The 20,396-nt window shown below is 35.3% G+C and overlaps 2 protein-coding genes across 2 annotated transcripts; both read left to right on the top strand.

Moving 5' to 3' along the window:
• Positions 1–10,466: 10,466 nt before the first annotated feature.
• LOC141718862 (uncharacterized) lies at positions 10,467–11,069 on the top strand. The gene is made up of 2 exons (XM_074521238.1): positions 10,467–10,781; positions 10,866–11,069. The coding sequence occupies exons 1-2, from the start codon at positions 10,467–10,469 to the stop codon at positions 11,067–11,069; spliced, it is 519 nt and encodes a 172-aa protein (XP_074377339.1).
• A 929-nt stretch (positions 11,070–11,998) lies between these two features.
• On the top strand, positions 11,999–12,385 carry LOC141718861 (secreted RxLR effector protein 161-like). The gene has a single exon (XM_074521237.1). The coding sequence runs from the start codon at positions 11,999–12,001 to the stop codon at positions 12,383–12,385; it is 387 nt and encodes a 128-aa protein (XP_074377338.1).
• The last annotated feature ends 8,011 nt before the right edge of the window (positions 12,386–20,396 follow it).

Here is a 20,396-nt window from a genome sequence, read left to right as displayed (position 1 = left end):
CATTTTAAATATATTCGAGGTATTTAATGTTTCACAAGTGGACATCGAGTCCCTTGGAATAAAATACGTACAGACTTTTAATGGTCTGAAACATCTCCGGGATGATTCCCGAGTTTATACTTTATAAAAACTGACCGACTCTTGGTCTTATAACTTATATATCACGCTCTACTATAGCGTTTGTATTCTTAAAGAAAACACATTCGGAATACTTCCGGGTTTTCATAAAATTATACTGACCGATCCTCGGTCTAAAATATACTCGCCACGCTACTCGTTAGCGTTAACGTTCTCAAATATAAACTCCTCCGGGATACTTCCGGGTTTTCTTTATGACTTACACCAAACGACTCTCGATCTAAATATAACATTTCAACTCGGTATGAACATATACCAGAAATTATCAACAACTGAGTAATGTAATACATCTCAAACTTCGTAAAACAGTTTAAAGCAATCTCATGCATATATCACAGTTTGTAAAATATTCACAACACAACGGTTCTTAAAAGGTAGGGTTCGAAAGCTTGCCTGGGTATTTCGAGGTGGAGGATGTTCTAGGTTCCGCTCGAAAATCTATAACCATGAACACAAATCATTTTGTTAGGTCCCGTTCTAATTTACGGCGACTCGCACTCATGTGCTACTTTTTATGCACCCTCTCAACTCATATTACCCTTATTATTTCTTTAAGTCTTAATTCATATTACGTTCGCTTCCTTTTTCGAAGTATCTTAAGTCCGTTTTCACTTTCATTGTCGGCTCCGCTCATGGATTCTACGGTTTTATAATCGCGCGGTCTCGGCTCCGATATTTTTATAAAATTCAAAAATCAATATTTTCACTTGAAAGTATTTAAGCAGTTAAGGAACTCTATTTACTACTCTCTGTAAAAATTTCATGATTTATGAATATTTTTAAGTTGATCATTTCCATTTTCAAAGTTCGTAATTCGTAGCAGTTTTTATCGCGTAATTCACTTTTAGTAAAACGACCATAACCTTTGATCCGTAAATCGGAATCAAGCGATTAAAGTGCCCAAACGATCCTTATAGCATTGTCTATAATAATCAAGTTATTTTTCAAGAAACTACATTTTATACCTTCGGAATTTTCTGTAGAACCTTAATGTTACGTTTTGTTCCTTTTAGCGAGATTATGGTTACGATCCGAGTTTCGTTTACGCCTTAAATATTTATACTACCACCAACAATCATCATATCATCATCACTACACTAACTCCTCTCAAGAACACCATGTTCTTGAGGCAACAATCTTCAACCCTTAATCTACTTAACTAATCATCAAGATTACAATAATACATTCACCAAAACTAGGTTTACAACTATGTTCTAAAATATTCTTGAACTTAAACCTTAAGTAAGGATGGGTCAAAGATTTATACCTTTCTTGAGATCTTGATATGTGTTCTTGATGATGGTGAAGTCTTGAGAGTGCTTGGTAGGGTTTTTGGAACCTAAAACAACCATTAAAATCAAGAAACCAAAGAAGAGTTACTATTCACACTATTCACTATCATCTTTCTTGAATTTATTTCACCCATCAAACCTTGATAAAATGAGATTAAAAATTTATCTTACCTTAGTTTAGGGTGTATGAAGCTTGAGAATTAATTGGGAAATTTTCCCATGGCTAGAGCTTGAAGTTTTGAATTTGATTTCTCCTCTTTTTGTGATAGGGCCGAATGAAGAAGTGCTTGGGAGTGAGAGAGAGTTTTTATGTTGCTTCTTGGGTACTTCCTTGAATAATGCTTGTATTTGATTGTTTATTCTCTAGTATATGTCCTAGAATAGATTTATGTTAGCAAATCCTTAGACAAATCTAGCTAGCCCTTTCTAGATTACAAGCTAAGCTAATAGTTTAGTCTTTAGCTTTACTATTCTCTTAGCCTTAGATGATCATCGTACAACCTTAGCTTACTATTTAATAAAGTAACCATGGTTACTTTTCTACCATGGTTAGTTAGTGTGATACGTTTATTTAATCGTTTACGCGTTTGTTCGGTCGTTTAAACGTTTTCGTAATAATTTCTCGTTAACGGTTCAGAGCGTAAATCCTTTCGTATTTGTTCTTTATGTTTGAAGGAAAGTCCTTGGATATAAATCCGTAGGGTTTTAAATTCGTAATTATATTGTGATCCCTTAATCCTCGATGATTCGTAAATATGGTCATTTTTCAAAGTTTGTTTTCTTCGAAAACTAATAGCGTTAACATACACTCATTTGGTAGGTATAATCATGTTATCAACTCCGAAACTCAATTTCTCATACACAACATAGTGTGGGATAAAAAGTTTTTCCCGTCTGTTAGGGTTACTATTCATTAAGCGTTTTTCAAGGTCTCAAAAATTCGAGTTATTATATTACTATACATAAAGCTCTTTTACCAATGTCAAAAATTTGGGTTCTTACGCCATTCAATTATAGTCATGCCATCAATTCACAATGCTCTCGATCTTTGAGCTAAACCATCATATTATATGACAATTCACGATGTCAAATATGATGTCTAGTCTACTTGCAGTTAAGTACAACAAAGATCCAATCATTCCTCTATAGCTTGAGATATCTACACTTTTGCCCTTTTTATCTTCATCCAAATTTGTAGCTGTAGACATAGGTGTAGATGTAGGTGAACAATCAACCATACCAATTTTTTCAATAAATTCTTGACTCACTTAGTTTGGCTGATGAAGATTCCATCACTTCTTTGACTGACTTGAAGTCCAAGAAAGTAACTCAATTCCCCAATCATACTCATTTCATATTCACTCTGCATAAGCTTAGAAAATCTTTGAAAAAGCTTTTCATTTGTAAAATCAAAGATAATATCATCCACATAGATCTGAACTAGGATCATATCATCACCATGCTTCTTGTAGAAGAGAGTCTTGTCAATAGTACCTCTAGTGAATCCATGTTTAATCAAAAATTCTGACAGTGTGTCATACCAAGCTCTAGGTGCTTGTTTTAGTCCATAAAGAGCCTTGAGTAACTTGTATAAAAAATTTAGAAATTCTGGATCTTCAAATCCAGGTGGCTGTTGCACATAAACTTCTTCTTCCAACTCACTATTAAGGAATGCACTCTTCACATCCATTTGATAGTTGAAATTGGAGTGTGCAATAAATGTAAGAAAGATCCTTATTGCTTCAAGTCTTACAACTGGAGCAAAAGTCTCATCATAATCAATTTCTTCCTTCCGTGAGTAGCCTTTTGCTACCAACCTTGCTTTGTTTCTGGTGACAATTCCATTTTCATCGATCTTGTTCTTGTACACCCATTTTGTTCCAATTATACTTCTGTTCTTTGGTGCAGGAACCAATTCCCAAACTTTGTTCCTTTCAAACTGATTTAGCTCCTCTTGCATAGCAGATATCTAATCAGGATCAAGTAGAGCTTTTTCAGTTTTTTTTGGCTCAACTTGTGAAAAAAACATGCATGAAGACATTCATTTGTGGTTGCACTTCTAGTCCTCACTCCAGATTGAGATCACCAATAATTGCATCTGCATTGTGACTTATATCCCATTTCCTTGTGTGAGTTTGTTGACTTGTGTTTTCTGCTTCTTCTTCATCATTGGCATGACTTCCAGAATTTTCTCCTCTTTCTCTCTCGGAGTTTGTGCTATCAAATTCAGGTGTTTGAGATGAGTTTCCATTCTCATGATTCACTTTTTCAATTGTCTCTTCATCTATTCTATGATTTGTGTTGACTTCAGCATCTTTCTTAGAATAACTATCAATTTTGAGATTTACAAATTATAGGGTCTCAGCTTCATTTTCACTAAGGCATTCCAAGCCTGGACATTTGTCATCATCAAAAGTAACATCTATGCTTTCCATAATTTTATTATGTTCAATCACATAGACTTTATATGCAGTTCTCTCCAATGAATATCCCAGAAAAATTTCCTCAAAAACTTTAGAGTCAAATTCTCCCACATATTCAGAGTTGTCCTTCAAAACATAGCACTTGCTTCCAAACACATGAAGATGCTTCACAATAGGCTTTCTTTTAGATAAGATTGAGTAGGGTGACTTGCCAAGATTCTTGTTAATGAGATATCTGTTCTGAGTATAACATACAGTATTCGCAACTTCTTCCCAAAAACTTGTTGGCAATTTTGCATCTTGCAACATTGTTCTAGCAGCCTCTAATAGTGTTTTATTCTTTCTCTCAACTACCTCATTTTGCTGAGGTGTTCTAGCAGCTGAGAATTCTTGAACGATGCCCCTGTCTTTGCGGAATTCAGTTAGGTTGCATTCCTGAATTCTTTTCCATTATCACTCCTCAATCTTTTCACACAATTCAGATTTTCAACCTACTTCTCAATCTTCTTGATGTGTTCAATTATGATGTGTGAAGTTTCATCTTTAGAATGCATAAATCTACCCATATATAGCTTGAGTAGTCATCCACCATCACAAGTGCATATCTCTTTCTTAAAATTGATAGGACATTAACTGGTCCAAATAAGTCCATGTGAATAAGTTACAAATGTGCACTTATAGAATTCACAGTTTTACTCTTGTGACTTGATTTCTCCATTTTTCCCTTTTCACAAGCTTCACAAACCTTATTCTAAGCAAACTCTAAATTAGGCATGTCTATCACTAACTCATTTTTGACTAGAGTGTTGATTGCCTTGAAATTCAAGTGAGGCAGTTTCTTATGCCACAACTTGATTTGCTCTACAGATGCCTTGGTGTAGAAGCAACAAATTCCATCCTCATTTCCTGAGTCCAAGTCTACAACAAATAAGCTTCCCTTTCTTACTCCTTTCAGAGAAACTTCACCAGTCTTTTTGTTGATAAAAGTGCATTCTCTTTTGTCAAATGAGACCTTGAATCCTTTGTCTGCAAATTGATTGACACTAAGAAGATTCACTTCAAGACCATCTACCAGTGCTACATCTTCAATGACAATATTTCCAGATATTAATATGCCTTATCCCATTGTGAAACCGTTGTTGTTGTCTCCAAAAGTCACTAATGGGCCAACCTTCTCCTTAAATTATGATAGCAGGGCCATATCACCTGTCATATGTCTTGAGCATCCATTGTCTATGATCCATATGACTTTCTTCCTTTTGCCTTGCAGACAATGAGGATTAAGTGTGTTTAGAAACCCAAGCAGTGTTGGGTACTTTCTTCTTGTTAACAAAATGAGCAGAATTAGAATGATTTGTTTTAGAAAGAATAGTGTTCATGGACTGTTGTGCATTTCCCCTTTTTGATGCAGACCCAATATTTACTTCTTTGAGGTCTACTCTCAGCTTATGGCAACTTTTCATCACTTTCAAGTTGCAAGGGATGTAATCAAACTTGTCACAGAATTAGTAGGGATTATTTGCATGTGCTTCATTGTACTTGTAGGCTCCTTCTACTGGCTTGCTAACAATCTTTTTACAAAGGTGAGTTAGATGATTCACTGAACCACATTTTTGACATTGCATCTGCAACAAATGCAAAGTTGTTGCTTTTGTTTTTCCCAATCTTCCCTTTTATATTCTTCTTTTTCTTTCTTGCATCTTCAGTCTTAACTTCCTCTACAGGTGTCTTGGAATCCTGATTGATCATGGGCTTCTTTTCAATTTCAACTTTGGAAGTTGGAGTTGTTTCTTCATTTTTCTTTTCATTGTCCTCATCAGCAATTTCTTGCTTTATGATCAACTCTTCTTCACTGAAATTTACCTTACATGCTTTGAACATAGGTGAACCAACCTTTCTCAGCATAGTTGGGACATCTTCACTTTCAGTTGCTTTTCCTTTATCACCTACCACTTTCTTGTTGTTGTTTAAAGCATCATAATCAAGACCAATAGCTATGTTAGCGCATGGCTTGTTCTTCTCATGATACAAACCAACCAATTCAGATGCAATCCTGTAAGATTTTAGTTTCACTTCATTCTTTTCCAACTTTCCCTCAACACAGATTCAATTTCATTAGCACACTTTAGCTTATTTTTCAGATATTCATTTTCTTGCTTGACCGTGTCAAGCTCCATAAGCAGCAGATCAAGTCTTTGCTTCTCACTCTCAAGCTTCTCATTAGCTTTTGTTAGCCTACTGACCTCCTCAGTAGCTGCTACCATGCTGGTGTGTATATGAAACATCACTACACTCATCTTTTCCACGGTCTCCTTATACTGACTAACATTCAAATCAATAGTGGTTAGAGTTGGTACCTCTGATTTTGAAGTGGATGCTTCTCCATTCTCAAAAGCCATTAATGCATAGTTTTCAACTTCTTCATCCTCATCATCATTATCAGTGTCATCCCAACTATTCCCTTCTGCAATATAGGCATTTTTAGACTATTTCTTCAAGAGAGCTTCATACTTTGCTTCCAGTTCCAAGTAAGCTTTATCCTTCTTCACCTTTTTGGTCTTTCTGCATTCAGTAGCAAAGTGACCCAACTCATCACAGTTGAAGCACCTTATCTTTGATCTGTCCACAGATCCTGTTTTGTAGCCACCTTTGCTAGCTGAATTATACTGATCTTTTAGTTTCCAAATTGCTGTTAGAAGATTGTCCGTTGACTTTGAAAAACCTTGGATTTTTTACTCTTATGTTGGAAAATTTCTTAGCCAAGTAAGCCATGGATTGGTCCATTTCATCTAGCTCATCCAGGGTGTAGTATTCATCTTCTTCCAGCTCCAACACAACTTGCTTCTGAGGTCCTTTGTTCTTTTGCTATACAACTTGAATGAGTGGAACTTGATGATCCTGCTCATCTTCACTTTCTTCTTTGTCATGTACAATCAAAGCACTGGAACCATCAACAATATGTCCATGGTGTGCTTTCAATGACTATCTCTACAGCATCTCAAGTTCATAAGTTTTCAAGATTCCATATCGAACTTCCAAAGTCATTATGCTTAGATCTCTTCCTTCTCTAATGGATGATATTTTATGTTTAAGATGATCAAAAAGAGCTAGCAGGAACTTTAGGTTAACATCCTCAGCTTCATAATTTTTATCATGTAGTTGCAAGTCATTCATCAATTTATTGAACCTTTCAAAAACTTCAGTAATTCCTTCTTTTGGTTTAGCCATAAACCCCTCATACTGAGAAACCAAAATCCTCCTTTGGTTTGACCTAACTTCCTCTGTCCCCTCACATAAATCTCTATTTTCTCCCAGATCTATTTGGCTGTGTCATAGTTGATAATGTTATTGTACATCACATTGTCAAGTGACTCTATTAAAATTAGTTGCAAGCCACTATCCAGAGAGACTTTTTATTTTCCGGGTTCAGTATATTGTGAAGCATCTTTGGGAGCATAATGTGTTGGAATGACCATATCTACATCTGTAGATTCCTCAACTCTTTCCATGGGGGTGAAAGGGCCATTCTTGAGAATATGAAAATATAATGGGTTTGCCATCCTTATAAACAACATCATTTTCTTTTTCCATAATATGTAGTTAGATCTGTCAAAGGTAGGGATCTTGATACTGCTAAGCTTCTGTGTATTCATTCTTCCAAGATCTTTAATAGGTTTGCTTTCAGATTTTGCTCTGATACCACTTGTTAGGTAATAAATAAAACACGGAGGGGATGAATGTGTTTTGGATTATTTTTAAGCTTTTTAAACTGTTATGGATTTGGTGAGCAAAGTAAGCTTATTATTGAGATAAAATGTTTTAACAGAATTATTAAAACATGCATATAAACACAGTATCTTCAAAACTTACTTAATTTTATATTAAAATCAAGTATGTCTTGCTACAAATTTCTGGGTTCTTTGTTGATAAAGAACTCAACTTCTTTCTTGAGAGAGTTACAAGAAATTCTAGATCTATTTGTTACACTTACAAACAAAGAACCTGTGTTTACTTTATAGATCAGTAAATACAGGTTTTACACAGCATACAATAGCATGTACTAAACCCTACTTTAAGGTATCTAAAGCTTTCCATTTCTGGCTTAGTATATCTTTGCAAATCGTGCACGTCTGTGATTTTCCTTTATAAGTTTATCCTGACCTTTAATCTTGTACTCTTCAAGCTGCTTTTTGTAGACTTTTCAAATCAGTGATCGATTTGTTTGTTGATTGATAATCTTGGATCTTTAACTGGTATGCTTTCTGTACTTGAGGTTTATATCAAGATCTCCAGTTTGTTATATAGAGAACTCGACATCTTGATAAGTATAATGGTTTATCGAGATCTCTTGTTTCTTTATAGTTGTTTTGACTTATCGAAGTCTCTGAGTTCTCTAGAAGAGAATTTGGCTTATTGAGATCTCTGAGTTTCCGCATGTAGAAAAGACTTGTCGATATCTCTGAAATCTCTATGGCATATTGACTTATCGATATCTCTGAGATCTCTAATAAAATTTTGACTTGTCGATATCTCCAATCTTCACATCTTCAATTTGACTTGTCGATATCTCTGTATCCTCTATTGCAGAAATACCTTGTCGATATCTCCAATCTTCATATCTTCATTTGGCTTGTCGATATCTCTGAGACTTCTCTATAAGCTAATTTTTGACTTATCGATAAGTCATTCTGGAGTTCTTTAATGACTTCCCTATATGACTTGATCTGTGACTTGTAGATTTCCTGACTTGGAATGTTTTTCTCAAAAGCTTCTTCACACTATCTTTGAGGCATGATCTTCATGATCTTCTTCCAGAGTTTATTCTTAGGCTTGACACTGTTTATAGAAAAATACTCTAGTCCAATCTATTGACACTTTTACAGACTCAAGTAATACAATATAAAATGCAAAGTTAGATTATCAAATAACTTACTTAGGGCAGTCAATTTTACTTAGTCTTGTTATAGTACAGGCATGTCTTGCACAACACTCTAGCCACCTGAAGTGGCAGCGTGATGGTTACAACAACTCTGACCACCAGAAGTAGCAACATGGAGTGCCAAATAAAAGGAAGGCACCACTAGAAGAAGATACTAGGGATATTTGTCTCAGATGTGGGGCACATGGGCACTGGCGACGTACTTGTTGCACACCAAAACATCCAGTTGACCTCCACGAGGAAAATAAAAAGAATAACAGGAATAGGGTGGAAACGAACTTTGCTAGTCATAATCTAAGTGAAGAACCAAACAACGAGACCTCAAATGAACTAGACATTGGTGCTAACCTTTATTATGATTTAGATAACTAGATTTCATTTGTATTTCTTTGATGTCATGTTTTAGACGTGTTTGTTTTAATATAATGCTTTCATGTACTTGTTTTATGTTCTTGTATTATGTACGTTGTTTGCATAATAAAATTGTTGTTCACTTTTATATACACATTATAAATATGGGAGATATATACATTGCTGAATGCGCAATCACTCACACAATTTTACAAAATCAGAAATATTTCTCAAAGTTGACTAAAAACCAACTCACGCGTTTGGACGATTCTGGGAACATCAAATATCATAGAGGGTTTTGGGAAAACCAGTTTTATACTACCAAATGAGATACAAATTCACATACATGATGCTCTATATTCTAGCAAATCCACTAGAAATCTTCTGAGTTTTAAAGATATCCGTCTTAATGGTTTACATGTAGAAACCACTAGAGAAAATGAAAAAGAATATCTCCTTATCACCTCAATCACCGCATAATATAAGAAGATCATAGAAAAATTGTAATCAATATCATCTGGATTTTATGCTACCAAAACTAGAGTAATCGAGTCTCACAGTATCACTACTCCCAAAATTATAGATCCAAAATCACTCACCCTTTGGCATGAAAGACTTAGTCATCCAGGAGTATCCATGATGCGCGAATTATAGAAAATTCTACGGGAAACCCCCTTAAGAATCAAAAGGTCATGCCACGTGATGAACTTCCTTGTTCAACATATTCTTTGGGAAAACTAATTGTTCAACCATCTCTAGTTAAACTTCAAAACGAGTCTCCAAATTTCTTAGAAAGAATTCAAGGTGATATATGTGGTCTTATTCATCCATCATCTGGACCATTTAGATATTTCATGGTCCTAATCGATGCTTCAGCTAGATGGTCTCATGTTTTTCTACTCTCGACCAGAAACACATCCTTTGCCAAGCTTCTTGCTCAAATAATCAAATTACGAGCCCATAATCCTATCAAATCAATTTGACTTGATAATGCCGCTGAATTTACATCTGCTACTTTCAATTATTATTGTATGTCAGTAGAAATCTCTGTCGAACACCCTGTAGCTCACGTGCATACATAAAATGGTTTAGCGGAATCGTTAATTAAAAGACTTCAGCTTATTGCACGACCCTTACTTCTAAGATCTAAATTACCCACTTCTATTTGGGGTCACGCAATATTTCATAATTAAGATATGACCATCTTCTTACCACAAACAATCTCCTCATGAATTAGTTCTTGGTCAAACCCCTAATATTTTACATTTTAAGATCTTTCATAGTGCCATATATGTTCCAATTGCACCTCCACAAAGATCTAAAATGAGACCGCAAAGAAGAGTAGGTATATATATTGGTTTTAATTCACCATCTATTATAAGATATCTTGAACCATTAATTGGTGATGTCTTTACTGCTCGATATGCTGATTGTCATTTTGATGAGTCTGTATTCCCTTCATTAGGAGGAGATAATATTTTGCATAAGTTAAATGCATCAGGATTAAGCTCTATGAATCCACGTACTAAACAATGTGAATCTGAGGTTATAAGAATCATTCATATGCAAAATATTGCTAATAAAATGCCAGATGCTTTTAATGATTCTAGACATATCATAAAATCACATATACCTGCTGTTAATGCACCAGAAAGGTTTAAAATCCCTATTCATAAAGCAATTCCTGAATAATTGATTGGTAATTCAAAACCACGCCTGAAGAGTGGTAGACCTGTTGGTGCAAAAGATATTGTTCCACGAAAACGAAAATTGATTGGACATGCCCCTGAAGTGGCAAGTGTTCCAAAAAATATCCCAGAAGCGGTATTACCTCCTGAAGAGGTTCGAGCCCCTGAAGTGGCTATATCAAATATCCCAAAAGCGGTATCACCACCCGAAGAGGTTAAACCCCTGAAGTGGCTGTGACAAAACCACTAAAAGTGGTATTGCCTCCAGAAGATGATATTGCCCCAGAAGTGGCACCTGCTTTAATAAAAGCAAAGGTACCTAAAAATAATAAGATCTCACTGAGTTATGTACATAACGGGAAATTATTGGATCGTGGGAGTATTGAGGTTGATGATGTATATGCTTTTATCGTGGCATGTTATATAATTATGAACTCCGATCCTGAACCATAAAGTGTGGAAGAATGTCAACAAAGAGATGACTGGCCAAAATGGAAAATTGCAATATAGGAAGAATTACAATCCCTGCGCAAGAGAAATGTATTTGGACCTGCAGTCCAAACCCCAGCCGGTGAGATCCCCATCAGGAATATATGGGTGTTTGTATGAAAACAAAATGAGAGAAATGAAATTGTGAGATATAAGGCCCGACTAGTAGCCCAGGGATTCTCTCAAAGGCCTGTATTTGATTACCATGAAACTTACTCTCCTGTGATGGATGGAGTCACTTTTCATTTACAGCCTACCTTTATGTATCACTTGATACTAATATTTATATGAAAATCCCTGAAGGATTAAAGATAGATGAAACTAATTCTTGACATTTATACTCAGTTAAATTACAACGATCATTATATGGCTTAAAACAGTCTGGTCGTATGTGGTACAACAAGCTTAGTGAATATTTATTAAATGATGGGTATGTTAATAATCAAGTGTGTTCATGTGTGTTTATCAAAATGTCATCAATTGGTTTTGTTATTATTATTATTGTGTATGTGGATGATTTAAATATTATAGGTACTTCCGAAGATATTACTAATGTCGCTGCTTATTTGAAAAATTGAGTTTGAAATGAAAGATCTTGGAAAGAAAAGATTTTGTTTAAGAATACAAGTGGAACACTTATCTTCGGGTATATTTGTTCATCAGTTCACTTATACGGAAATGATTCTTGATCGGTTCTACATGGAAAAAGCTCATCCATTAACAACGCCAATGGTTGTTCGATCACTCGAAGTTGAAACGGATCCATTCCAACCCAGAAAAGAAGATGAAGATGCACTTGGGCCTGAAGTTCCATATCTTAGTGCTATTGGAGCTCTTTTGTATTTTGCAAATAAAATAATACCCGATATTGCCTTTTCTGTGAACCTATTGGCAAGATTCAGTTCTAATCCAACTAAAAGGCATTGGAATGGGATCAAACACATATTCAGATATCTTCGTGGGATAATTGATCTTGGGTTATTCTTTCCACATAGTTCAAAGTCACAACTGACTGGATATGCAGATGTTGGGTACATGACAGATCCTCATTTTGGACGATCATAAACAGGTTATCTATTCACATATTGTGGCACTGCTATCTCTTGGAAGTCTACAAAACAGACTATAGAAGCAATTCATCAAATCACGCAAAGTTACTTGCAATTCATGAAGAAAGTAGGAATGCATTTGGCAAAGGAAAATGGTGATATTGATGTACAACAAGTGCGCTCATCTTACAAAGTCACTACCCAAATCAACATTTGAAAAGCTACGGAATAATATTGGTATGCGGAGATTGAGAAACTTGCTATAACAAGATGTCAAAGTGTGAGATGTTAAATTTAGGGGGTGACTATACTCTTTTTCCTTCGTCAAGGTTTTTATCCCACTGGGTTTTCCTTGCAAGGTTTTAACGAGGCGGTTAATTTCTGTAGTAAACTCACATTTGACAATCAAGGGGGAGTGTTATAATATAATAATTATTGTCAAAAATTAATCAACAAGACTCATAAAGCATATCGAGGAAGTCTATCAAAAATTATCTAGGAAGTCTCTCAAAATTTATCGAGGAAGACTTGCACAACTTCTTAGAGAAGAAACTTAGTAAGGAAGAATTGTAAAGCTTATTAAGGAAGATTAACGAAACTTACTAGTGAAGAACTACGAAACTTATCAAAGAAGATTTAGATAACTTCCTTAGTAAGACTTGTCAATCAACCTCTATAAATAGGACCTTCAGTTATTGAAATCATATATACTGAAATATATTGAAATACAATTCTCTCTTCAACTTTTATTCTCTCTATACTTGCAATAATTAAGTTATTCATAATAAATTAATTTAAGATTTACAACACGTTGTTTACAACAAATATATCTTTCATGGAAAATGTATTACTTCAAGTGCTTGTTTGAAAATGAGAAAGTTTTAGTTTTATTTCTTATGCAAATTTTAATACTTTAAAGTGAAACTAAATGTGTTGTTTGTTTTATCGGAGTTGACTCTTATGAAAAATCTGGATTCTTAATAGTGTTAAATGAGTAACTTCACTTATTTGATGGAAAAAATTAAAAACTTTACAAGTCTCTTCTTCATCTTTCTAACGTGTTTTTTTACAGGAGAACTAACAATTTTATTCATTCAAAAGAACTTGATCATTAGTTACAAATAAAGTCACTCTATCGGGAACTTTCTTGATCCACACTCTCATATTTTTTTATAATTTAAACTAATCCTGACCAAATTATGAGCTATCAAATTTCCTTTTCTCTTGACAGGAGAGAGAGAACAAGACCCAAATTTTACAGCAACCTTCCTGATGTCTGAAATAATGTTTCCAAAATAGAAATTCTCCCTCAATTTCTTCTTTAGATGGTTAAACGGTTTCATGTTATCCGATTCAAGAATTGAAATTTAGTAGTCCTGTTTCAAGCGCAGTTACAAGACCATGAGGAGATGCTAGCGCCACTGCACTATTAAGTTCTAAGTCTCCTTCAATGCTGGAACAGGTGACTACCAGGACATCCCCACTTTGTCTCTCATTCTAGCACCAAAATAGCAAAGACCTTTACCAAAAATAGCTGCATCAGAATTAATTTTGAAGATATTTTATGGGGGTGGATTCCATATCATTTTGCTTTCTGAACTATTGCCAAGTGAAGGTGATATTTTGTTAGAAAACTCGTACTCTCTCGGAACTTTTAGCGCTTGTTCCACTGCTATGTTTGGACCTCTGCTTACTTTTACGGAAACCTTATTATTTTTGTCAAGGCAAATGTACCATAAATTCATCCAGAAAACATTCCACCATTTCTTATTTTTATAAACACTCATGAAATAGTAACACCAATCCCATAATGAGAGCTCTTGAATTTGTTCAGTGTCGATTTGGAGTGGAGAAACATACCACACTATTTTTCATGTCAGACATTCAACAAGTGTGTGAAAAATTGACTCTTCCGCCAATCTACATCTTTGACAGATACTATCAACACGAATGCCTCTTCTGGAAAAGTTTATATTCACCGGAATAGCTTTTTTAAGTGATCTCTAAGCAAAGTTGCGGACTTTTGGTGAAACATTTGTTGCCCATAATTTTTTCCAAAGCATTTTTCTATTTTCATTTGATGTAGAGGTCTGATTAGAATTTTTTATCTCTCTGTCTAGATTATAAGCACTCCTCAAACTATAGAACCCATGTTTGCTATAATGCCATGTCAAGGTATCCTTCTCTGGAAACATTATGATGGTAATTGTTTTGATTTCATTTAATTCCCATTCGAAAAGAAAGCTCTTCGTTCTATTTACTATAGAGGTGGCTAGTTGTGCGGTCCGTGCGGTCCGGGCCGGGTTTGAGACGGGTTAGTGCTCAGAAGATTGAACTCGTAACCGGCTTGAAGGTGGAGCGGGCTGTGTCGGGCCGGGCTTTAACCGTAAAAAATGTATTCGTAATCGGCATTTCGGATTGTGCATGCGTGTTGGTTGTGTTGTATTTTTTCAGGCCTGCGGGCTTCCCTTTCTTTTTTATATAAGTTTAATTTGTTAACCTACATGCAGTCTATATATACTCAAAAATGGTTGGTCTTGCCTTCCAAAACTTTTTTATGAAACAAATAAATTAATTTTATTCTCAACCACATAACTTATATATTATATTAATAAACTTGCATGCACACACCTACCAGAAACTTCCTAAATGATACAATATTAAATTTATAAAAAGGAAAGAAACAGATGGAAAAGCAATTCACAATTTCAATCACAACCTTTTATTTGAACTTTTGTCCAGGCTTGTGCAGGCTGGATCGTGCGGTTCGTGGCTCATGCGGGCCATTCAGGTCCTGAGTTTCTAATTTTCTATTCATAACCGGCACATCAGTTTTAATGAGTTGTGCGTGTTTGAACTAGCCCGGTTCGGGTTGAATAAAATCAGGGTTTCGTACGAACCGGTCCCGAGCGGGCGGTTCGAACCCGCACAAGTGGCTACCTCTAATTTACTATGCTCAATGTCAATAATTTCACAGACTTACTGGACATATGGTTCACTTATGTCATGCTGGGGTAACAATTTAAAATTTGGCAGCCATGGAATCCAACTATCTTTTCAGATGTCAATAAGCCTCCCGTCACCAACTACCCACCTGGTACCTTTTGTAAGTAAATATCTGGCCATCAAAATTGATCTCCAGGTGTAGCTTGAATTTGGCTTTATTGAGCTTCCTAGAATGAAGTACGAGGAACATATTTTCCATTTAAAACCTTTGCCATGAGAGAGTTTTCATTTGTCAGCATCACTTTATTAAATGAAGCTACATCCCTCAAACCTATGCCACCTTCTTTGTTTGATGCACACAAGTGATAAAATATGAACTCTGGAGCTAATTAAATTCATTAATGGAGTTTAAGTTTGTTGATTGAGAAGAAGACAATAGTAACTATACATTTTGAAGAGCCTAACTGTTTCTCATATTGTGTATCTCAGAGAGAGATGAAGAAATGTTTTTAAGGTTATATCAACACTCTTACTTAGCCACTAAGCATCTAACCGACTTGCTACATACTAATGCTAGGTCTAGTAACTAATCCTTGCCAATGTGTTAATTCTAATCATTGTTGATGTATCAACTTTATCATGGCAGAAGTAGGTACACCAACACCTCCCCTCAAGTTAGGAGGTCCAGGAGGAAGAGCGTGGAATCCTAACTTGGACATAAGATTCTAAAAATGACTACCAGGAAAACTTTTGGTAAATAAATTTGCAAGTTGATAGGAAGTGGGAAGATAAGTAAGTTGAATATGCCCTTCAAGAACCTTGTCTGGAGTGAAATGATAATTGATTTCAATGTGTTTCGTTTGCTCATGAAATACTAGATTCTTAGCAATGTGAATAGCTGACTGATTATCATAATGTAAAGTAAAAGGCTTTAAGTTGTAAACACCCAAATCCTCCAGAAGATAAACAATCCGAGTTATTTAAGAAGTAGCAAAGGCCATTGCACAGTACTCGGCCTCGGACGAAGATCGAGAGATCGTGCTTAGTTTCTTAGATTTCCATGTAATATGAGAAGAACCGAACAAAGGTACATAACCAGTAATAGATTTATGAGAGTCAACACAAGCAGCCAAATCAGAGTCACTAAAAGCATGCAACTTGATATGAGTATCTGCTCGTAAAAAGATACCCTGACCTATACTGTGATTAATAGAGCGAAGAGTGTGTTGTAAATCCGGAAAATGAGGTTGTCGAGGATGTTGCATATATTGACTAAGAGACTGAACAACATAGGCCAAGTCAGGCCTCGTATTTGTTAAAAAATTGAGCTTGCCAACTATCAAACGATAAAGTTCAGGGTTTGAAATTAAATCACCATCATAAGAAGAGAGTTTGATGTTTACAGGCAATGTTATAGAAGCTTTGGAGGACAAATTAAAAGGGCATTCAGAAAGTAATTCAGTAGTGAATTTCTTCAGGCTCAGGAATATACCTGTAGAAAGATAACTCACCTCAATGCCTAGGAAATAGTTTAAGGCATCAAGATCTTTAATACCAAACTCGGAGTTGAGATGCGCTTTGAGGTGATTTATCTCATGTAAATTAGTCCCTGTGAGTACAACATTGTCGACATAAACGGCTGCTAAACAAACCAAATCACCAGTTCATTTAATAAACAAACAGTAATCATTTCTAAACTGAACATAACCTTGATCTTTAAGAGTAAACAACAATTTAGCAAACCATTCACGAGAGGCTTATTTGAGCCCGTAAATAGATTTTCTCAAACGACAAACCTTGTGATCAGGATTTAGAACACCCTCTGGAACTTTCTGTTGAGTGGCATTTATGGCATTTTATAATGCTTCATTAAGCTTTGAATTGGTGTATTTGTACTCAAATTGTTGGTGTTTTAATGTATTTTGTAGTGTTTTTACATTTCATGCATTAATCCGGAATTCAGGTGAATTAGCATTTATTTGATGCTAATATGGTGTTAGGATGGTGTCCAAGGAATAAAGGCTCGAGGAAACCAACTCATTGCAGCAAGAAAAGAAGGCAAAAGAAGTTTTTCCAGAAGACCGGCGCGCCCGCGCTATGATAGCACGTGGTCGTGCCCGAGGAACAAAAACACAGCGCGCCTGCGCTGGTCAAGCGCGCAGCCGCGCAAGGACGGGAATTAAAATCCTAATTATTGTGGACTTTTGATTGGATGGACGCACGCAGCCGCGCAAGGACGGGAATTAAAATTCTGATTATTGTGGACTTTTGATTGGATGGACTTCTACTATGCATGGGCTGCTATATATACATAAATAAAGATCGTTTTTTAGAAAGAGACGTACCAAAGCTAGGGAGAAGGCGTAAGAAGACCGTAGAGCACAATTCAACCAAGGCGAAGAAGATCTAGTTTAATCTTGTGATTCTTTGTTTTAAGTTGTAACTTTGGATTGCTAGATTTCTTATTCTTGAACCTTTACTTTTGTTTCGTACTTGGTTTTATTAAATGTAAAGACTACGTTTATTATACTATGCTTTTATCGGAACCCACGTTGATGATGAGTCTGATTATGGGCTAATCATTATCGTGGGTTTCTAACGGATTTATTTATGGATTTCCTTAGTTAATTTGTTTCGATGCCTTAGTGTGTGGTGATTGTATGATAACCTACTTTTGGTTGCGCTTATTCGTCTTGTGAGCGTCGCGAACTTATAAGATAGTGTGTTAATCTTTAATGAAGCAAAAGTGAATTTAAGGGTTTAGAACTTGTCATGCCAGCATAGGTTCATGTATTCATTATGCATGATTTTTAGGTAATTTTAAACATCTTACTTGCCCTATGTAATCACGAGGGATAACTTGTGTATTAAGCCATTATGTTGTCAAATTCTATAGACATATAGGGTCTCAATATAATTGGTGTCTATTCAGCTTCTATCTCTTTTGTGGATGTCTGGTAGTATGTTATTCGTGCAACGAAAGTTGGCATTTAGCAGTTTTGTGTTGTCTGAAAGTGAATTTAAGGGTTTAGAACTTGTCATGCCAGCATAGGTTCATGTATTCATTATGCATGATTTGTAGGTAATTTTAAACATCTTACTTGCCCTATGTAATCACGAGGGATAACTTGTGCATTAAGCCATTATGTTGTCAAATTCTATAGACATATAGAGTCTCAATATAATTAGTGTCTATTCAACTTCTATCTCTTTTGTGGATGTCTGGTAGTATATTATTCGTGCAACGAAAGTTGGCATTTAGTAGTTTTGTGTTGTCTGATTAGTATCATCACCATTACATGCTAAGGTTAAGAAAAATAAGGCTATTAAATGAAGTATTTAATGAAGTTAGAATCCCATATTTGTGTCATATATTATTCAATTCTCTTTAATCTCTTAATTAATGTTCTTTAGTATAAATTCTCAATAGTTAATTATAGTTATAATCAAAACCCAATTTATTATTCGTCTTAGCATTGAATAATAGTCATATCATTGTTGTATAAGTGCATAAATCACAAAGTTAACCTAAACCAGTCTCTGTGGGAACGAACTAGAAATAATTCTATATTACTTGCGATCGCGTATACTTGCGTGTATTATTAGCGCATGTTTAGCGACTAACACTTTCATAGAGACTTCTTCAAAAAGTCTCTGTACGGAAAAGCGTTGTTGACGTCTATGTTATTCCTAGAAGACTAACAATGAGATTTACAGAAGGGGGGTTGAATGTAAATCTCAAAACTTTTTCAAGTTTTGAGCAGTTTATAAAGTTGTGTGTTCAAGAAGAACAAGTGTGTGAATTGCTTTAAGCTAATACAGACAGATATATATTCAAGCACAAATGTAAAGAACACAACAGACCTTAAAAACTTTTCTGGTGGATTTGTTGTTCCACCAGAGATGGTATATTAGAAAATCTGTGTTCAACAATGTTGATCACAGCTGCATCCTAGTACAAACTAGATGAATTTTCTCTCAAGATATTTCTTAACAGCTCTGGAAAAATCTATCTAATTACTAGCTTCTTCTTGGTTCATATATATTACCAAGTGTACAAGTGAAAAACAATATAAAATTACAATAGTAAAATAAGTTCTTCACTTGCTTCTTTTCCTGTTCACTCAAGTACTTTGTTGACTATTGCAACTTTGTACAAAAGAAGAACGGCTGCTTTTTCTGTTGATCCTGAAATTCGGCTACCACATCTCAGTTTTCTCTGTCAACCCACGTGCCTCTGCTTGTAGGTACAACTACCACTTATCAACGGCTGATTAGCAGAACATCCGTTGAAGCTTTCATCCGTTGATGACTTCATCCGTTGAAGGATGTTATCCGTTGAAGCTTTCATCCGTTGATGCTCTCATCCGTTGAAGGATGTTATCCGTTGAAGCTTTAGAGACATCCGTTGAAGCTTAGCTTCTCATCCGTTGAAGGTCTTTTAAGTCATCCGTTGATACCACTTCATTTATACAAAATTACAAGGCATGAAATATTTACAATTGGCCTTCCTATCTGCATATCATCTAGTAGTCAACATGACTCATAGTTTCTCTCAACTTCTAAGAATTACAATTTTAAATACAGAGACTGAAATATGCTACAATACTAGACTTATTTCTAAGTAAAGCTACACCATCAACGGATAGCCAAAGTGGTCTTATCCGTTGAGGCTACAGACACTAAATTTCTACTTAAGTGTTTTGTTAAACATATCATCAAACTAATGCACATATATTCCTAACAATCTCCCCCTATTTATGTCTATAAGAACTGTAGGCATAAATTCAGAGTTAACTTGATGATAACAAAACACTTAACAAATATTTGAATTGAAACTAAGTAGAAATATAAAAAGTGCTGCAAAAGTGTATGTACTAGGAGGTAATTGAAGATTTACAGTATTTCCAAGGGTGCTCCTCTAGCCTGAGCAAAACATCATTTTCTTCTTTGTTCCCTGGTTTTCTTTCCTAGCCCTTTGTCATTTCCCTCAATTTGGAGTTGGAGTTTTCTGAAGAATTCAGCTTCATCTTCATCACTGATATCCAACTTAGATTGCATTTCCTTGAGAGTTTCATTGC

The sequence above is a fragment of the Apium graveolens genome, chromosome 4, assembly GCF_009905375.1.
Source record: "Apium graveolens cultivar Ventura chromosome 4, ASM990537v1, whole genome shotgun sequence".
Classification (NCBI taxonomy): domain Eukaryota; kingdom Viridiplantae; phylum Streptophyta; class Magnoliopsida; order Apiales; family Apiaceae; genus Apium; species Apium graveolens.
Note: the sequence above shows the minus strand (reverse complement) of the source record. Positions and strands in the feature narration are given on the sequence as shown.

What these genes read in the sequence shown, in the direction of transcription:
- LOC141718861 (XM_074521237.1), top strand. Translation starts at nt 11,999, where the DNA reads ATGATTCTTGATCGGTTCTACATGGAAAAAGCTCATCCATTAACAACG.
- LOC141718862 (XM_074521238.1), top strand. Translation starts at nt 10,467, where the DNA reads ATGAGACCGCAAAGAAGAGTAGGTATATATATTGGTTTTAATTCACCA. An exon ending in TAAAATCACATATACCTGCT is followed by an intron (nt 10,782 to 10,865) that starts GTTAATGCACCA and finishes CCACGCCTGAAG; the next exon opens with AGTGGTAGACCTGTTGGTGC.